The 6,151-nt window shown below is 38.0% G+C and overlaps 1 protein-coding gene across 3 annotated transcripts in view; it reads right to left on the bottom strand.

Annotated features, from left to right (window-relative positions):
* The window catches only part of LOC107692470 (SH2 domain-containing adapter protein F-like), a 113,924-nt gene that overhangs the window by 44,787 nt on the left and 62,986 nt on the right, over positions 1 to 6,151 (bottom strand). For all 3 annotated transcript variants that reach the window (XM_016491527.1, XM_016491526.1, XM_016491528.1), the window contains exon 3: positions 1,616 to 1,825. In XM_016491527.1, the coding sequence (XP_016347013.1) occupies positions 1,616 to 1,825 (210 nt within the window). The remainder of the gene's footprint in view (positions 1 to 1,615; positions 1,826 to 6,151) is intronic.

Genomic DNA, 6,151 nt, shown 5'->3' with positions numbered 1-6,151 from the left:
GAGAGAGAGAGAGAGAGACACACACACAGAGAGAGAGAGAGAGAGAGACACACACACACACACTCACACACACACACACGGGACAAAAAAAAAAGGAAAAGGAAAGGAACACCTTTCAAGAACTGATGCACAAAAATATATCTTCTGGAGATTTTATTTGTCAAAAAACCCAAATAACTCAGTTGAACAGCCATGTTTAGTTATACCTGAGTTAGTCACGAGTCCCTGAGCCAAACTTGACACACAATCACCACACCTGATGGACACACACACACCTCCAGATCCGTCCACAGACGAGCGTCACACTCTCACACACACGTCCGACTGCAGTCACCCGGAAATGATCATTCTGTCATCATTTACTCACCCTCATGTTGTTCCAAACCTGTGTGAGTTTCTTTCTTCTGCTGAACACAAAAGAAGATATTTTGAAGAACGTTGGTAACCAAACAGCTGACAGTAGCCATTGACTTCCATAGTATTTTTTTTTTTCCCATATTATGGAAGTCAATGGCTACCAGCAGCTGTTTGGTTACCAACGTTCTTCAAAATATCTTCTTTTGTGTGAATCAACTTAAAGAAATTCATACAGACCTGAGGGTGAGTAAATGATGACAGAATGTTCCTTTCTGGGTGAATGATCACTTGAAAAGGAACTGAAATGAGCCGTTCCTGAAGCCTCGACTGAGGAACAAAGCATTCAGAGAGAGAGAGGAAGAGATACCGTAAGGAGAAAATCTCCCAGCATTCCCAGCAACAGACGGATACGGCAACGGCTGAGATATTAAAATGAGCCTGTTTACACATTCACATTGATTTGCAATGAAAATGTTTGAGAATTTACGCTCCAGCCATTCAGTAAAGAGTGAGACCTCCACCAGTGAGAAACTACAGCCAAGACACAAAAAACAACTTTCACCAAACGCATTCAATAAACAGCAAAGAGAAAAAGCCCTGATTTATATAAATGATGCCGCAGTCACACTAGACTTTGAGCATGCATCATTTCTACAAACTCTGCAATGGTCGTAATATGATGTCGTACTCTGTGGCCTCTTATTAAAAGCATTATGCAAACAAAATACACAAATATGCAATCTATTCCACTTTGCAATGCAATACTGCAGATTTAAAGTTTGCTTGATTTTTTTATTCAATTTTAAGGTCTTCTACTGGTCAATCAGATACAAATCCATAGGTCAGAGTTCATCATTTCACACAAGCTTGTGTTTCCGTCCTCCTGCATGTGCATGCATATGACTGGAAGTGTAGCATGACCATCGCCCGAGTTGAAAACTACAGTATTTCACTAAATATTTTGCTACAAAATGCCATGCAGGGGTTCGAATGAACCATTGCATGAATCATTTTTAACCAGTTTATTTATATGAATCTTCTAAATGAACCAATTCACTACAATGAAGTTCTACAACATTGGAAAAAAGTGGAAAAGCTAATGTTTCAGAGACAGCTGAGCAACTACGTTAGTAGCATCACGAGTTTAGTTAGTAACTCCCCAACATCACCCACAGAACTGGGCACAGGTCTTGTAATATTTCTGACTGTTCAGTATTATGAATCACTTCAGGAAAGACGATAATGAAGCGGGCCGAACCTGCGAAGGCTTTGGATATGCGGTCTTTCTTCCACTCCCAGGGCTGGTCGTACTCCTCCGGCGGCCTCTCGTCGTCCTGCGGTAATCTGCTCTCGCGGGAACACAAGTCTCCGTCTGGATCTCCTCCGTTCTCCTCCGGCTCGTACGGTGTGTCGTATAGAGGAAGCTGCCGGACCGGACCGTCTTTAGGAGCGTGACCGCCTCGGATTTCTGCCAAACGAAGAGACAAAATATCAACAGTCTGTGCTAGTTTCAGCATGCTTTTCACATTTGTGACCCTGGAGCACAAAACCAGTCATAAGGGTCATTTTTTTTAAATTGAGATGTATACATCATCTGAAAGCTGAATAAATAATCTTTCCATTGATGTATGGTTTGTTAGGATAGGACAATATTTGGTCGAGAAGCAACTATTTGAAAATCTGGAATCTGAGGGTGCAAAAAAATCTGAATATTGAGAAAATCATCTTTAAAGTTGTTCAAATTAAGTTCTTAGCAATGCATATTACTAAACAATAATTAAATTTTTATATATTTACGGTAGGAAATTTACAAAATATCTTCATGGAACATGATCTTTACTTAATATCCTAATGATTTTTGGCAAGAAAAATTGATAATTTTGACCCATACAATGTTTTGTTGGCTATTGCTACAAATATACCCCAGCGACTTAAGACTGCTTTTGTGCTCCAGGGTTACAAATATACCTGTGCTGCTTAAGACTACTTTTGTGCTGCAGGCTCACATTTATGCATTTGGCAGGCACTTTTATACAAAGCGACCTACGATAAAGGAACACAAGTAATTCGTCACAGAGCCAACAATGCCAGGTTTATTTGAAAGCTAGAATAGGAAACAATTTCAGCAACTGAACTGATCAACACAGACTTGACATTTTAAGTCAAAATCCTAAATTTCTTTTTCCAAAGTTTAAGTGTTAAGTGCTTAAAAGCTTCAGTGAAACGAACAAAAACAAGCCCAAGACATGCAGAGTTTAATGGTCAGACCTGCAGTGCTCAGAAGAAACCAAACCAGAGCTCAGACTGTGTTTTTCCAGCAACACTGGAATAAACCACGGTGCCTGTAGCCTGAAAAAAGACTGCATGTTTCAGCGTAAAATGACTGTTTTAGGGCTGCAACTAACAATTCTTTTGATAAATCGATTCATCTGTCAATTGTGTCTTTGATTAACTGATTGATCGATCGATTAATTGGATTTAAAAAGTCAGATTTTATTTACAGTATTTCATAAAAAAAGTGTGCAAACTGAAGAATGCATCCAATCCAAACAAATTGCATATTTAACATTGCAAAGTCAGAATTATCGCACTCCTGTTCTGTTGTGCTCTTTAGTGAAGTTGAAGGAGTGCCATGACGAGCCTTTATGCAAAGCATGCCTTTTGAACATTTGCACAAAGAAAAACCCATACAACTCGGGCTGAGGGAAAAATTTCTCTAATGCATTAAACAGCACATGCACAGCACAATAGCTTAATATGAAGCTTTCTCATGTTTAGGACAACTTGGGTCATGCACTTTTCCCACAGAAGCTTGCTGCGTGTCCTCAGCTATATTTCAGACACATTGGTCCTTAGAAATGTGTTATTTACTCCTCTGAAGTGCAGGTAGATCTTTTATGTGCATGCACAGTGTGCAGCGATTAATTCATCAAATTCACTTTTGATTACTATCAATTTTGATTAGTTGTTGCAATTTGTTTAATGAACACCGGCCAGCCTCCAGACTCAAAGTTGGCTGATTAAAGATGTAGAGCAACAAACACACTTTCAGGAGTGTAGCTCTGTGCTTGACCTCCAGGGGTCACTGGAAACTGGACTGCAGACAACTGTCACCCTTCACTACAAAATACAGAAATCATGTGTCACCTCTGATCAACAGACAGCGCTCTCTCTAAAAGCGCAAGCATCTCTCTCTGGTTTCTCTGGGGTGGCATGAAGCTGTTAGCAGGCGTGCTAATGGTATGTTATAATGCAGAGACGCTCATGGAATGAAATATAACACCACAGCGCTGCATAATTGCCTCTCTGCTCAGGGGAGCTCTTGCGGAAAAATGGAGAAAAGTGAAGAGACTAGAGAAAGAGAGAGATCTTCATATGAGTCGTGTCTGCAGAAGCCTGGATCGTTACATTGTACTCTTAACTAGTGATGCAATGACATTTCGGCAATCAAATTCAAATTTTCAGTTTCAAACGAAAATTAGAGGACTGAAACAATGGCGTTTTCATTCGTGTTTCTCCAATGGTATGTTTTGACTATTTCATGCACTCAGTGTCATGTCGTGCTAGATTTCCCATTTTTAAAACAATTAAACATTTAAATATGGATTCTTAAATCTCAAGATCAATCATTTTTATACACAAACATTATTTAGAGCACCTGCCATCCAATAATCACATTCAGCTAGGGGTGGACGAAAATCACATCACCATTGTTTTTTTAGAAATATCACAGTTTTATCAGGATTCTTTGTCATGTTGGTTATACCAAACTAATGTGCCTATTATAAAGACAAAGCCTTTCAAGGTAACAAAATATAAAATACAAAAAAAGAATGGCGGATATTTAGGCTAAAGTGGGTGAAGATAAAAATCTTTGTCATTATTTTATCTTTGTTATTAAAAAACAAGACCAAAGATTCACATAATATACAAATAAAACAAACAGTGCTTTATTTTCAGGTACAATAGGTATATTTAACAGGAGCATTCAAGAAATTGAATGAACAAATATAAAAATAAAACACAATATAGATTGATTCCTTTTAAAGCAACTGTATTAAAGTTATTCAGTCGAGTAGTGAGTGATTTTTCTCTTTGTGTTTTGCTGTTTTATTAATATTAAAGGAATAGTTTGCCCCAAAATTTATTTTTATACCATCATTTACTCACTCAAAAGTTGTTTTAAATCTGAATGAGTTTCTTATTCTGCTGAACATAAATGCTATATTGAAGAATGTGGAAAACCAAACAGTTCCATAAAAAGTAACTAAGTAACATAATTAGTTACTTTTTAGGGAGCAACGCAACATTGTAATGCATTACTTTTAAAAGTAACTTTCCCCAACACTGTCTACCACTGAGTTAACACTGATGTGAATGTATGTTGCATTGTACAGAATATTGAGATGAAGCGTCAGAACTGTTACTGACAGAATATGCTCCGTAGCAAGATACTGCGATATTTCTTCAAAAGCAGATCGTGGAGACATTTTTATCGTCCACAATCAAAAATCGTCATTGTTGGCATTCAGCTGTTACATTTGATATCAAACAAAGTATCAGCTTTCAAATAATATATTTTTTAATGAAATTCAAACACTAAATGTATTTTTGTGACTCTTTAAAGTGTGGTGACAGATGGCTATGGTGAACCAATCATCTCTTCCTCTTTAGTACTAGTTACAGAGCAAATAAACATGAATGAACATCAGAAGACACAGAACAACTTACTGGAATGAATGATGAATAATGTAATCGATCAATAAGTGTTTCAGCCTGTGATCAATAATGTTACATTTACCTCATGAAAGACATTCAATAACCATAAACTCCATGGTCAGCTAGAAAAAAAAAACTCTATAGAGGAGCATTTTAATCAGTATATGCACTATATTACATATGCATTATATTTTACTTGCCTTTATTATTTAATGCATTATTTAATGCATCATATATACAGTGCAATTTAAATGTTTGTACAAGTTTCTATGAGTGTTGACTATTAAACAAATTTGATTATTAAATTGATTATTAAATTAAATATGAAATAATTTAGGTGAAAAGCCATTTCAGTGCATTACGTCTCTTAATGCACTGCACAAAACACGCATTTGCAGCTATAAAGACCTTTTCCAACCTAATGAGTTGGAAAACACCATGAAAACTCTCAAAAAAGCATCAACATGGCATTTCCATAGCTTAAGGTCAGAGAGGCTTAAATAACGGCTAGCCAGCAGCCTGTAGAGCAGGAGTGTGTGTTCTGAACTCAGGCTTACACACTCTTCACACGTTACTGCGGTCTGGAGAAATTAGATCGTAAGGATAATTACAGCTTCCAGCAGAACTGAATCCAGCCGAGGAGCTGGTGCCCTTTCACCCATCACGTCTGCAACAGTTCAGGGATCAAAGGTCAAACGGAAACCCGGCATTCACACACACACACACACACACACACACACAAACACATGCTGCCACCCACCCACCACGCAAACACGCTTCCTCTCCAGGTGTGTGTGTGTAAGAGAGTGTGTGTGTCTGTGTGTGTGTGTGTGTGTGTGTGTGTGTGGTCGGTCTAATGAGCTCTGATGATTTACGGTCACACACTGAGGGAATCAAAGCATGACCTTTATCTTTCCAGGAACCCATCCCTGAAGACTCTCACACTGCAAACGCTCCTGCTAAACATCAATGTTATCTAATGCTCCTCTTATCATCGGAAACCTCTTTACATGCATATACGGTCATTTCAAGATCTCCAAAGAGACAAATGTTATTGGTGTCACATTGCAGGTTC

Source organism: Sinocyclocheilus anshuiensis, unplaced genomic scaffold (genome assembly GCF_001515605.1).
Source record: "Sinocyclocheilus anshuiensis isolate Anshui unplaced genomic scaffold, SAMN03320099.WGS_v1.1 scaffold1082, whole genome shotgun sequence".
Lineage (NCBI taxonomy): Eukaryota > Metazoa > Chordata > Actinopteri > Cypriniformes > Cyprinidae > Sinocyclocheilus > Sinocyclocheilus anshuiensis.
The sequence above is the reverse complement of the archived record's forward strand: the minus strand, read 5'-3'. Positions and strand labels throughout refer to the sequence as shown.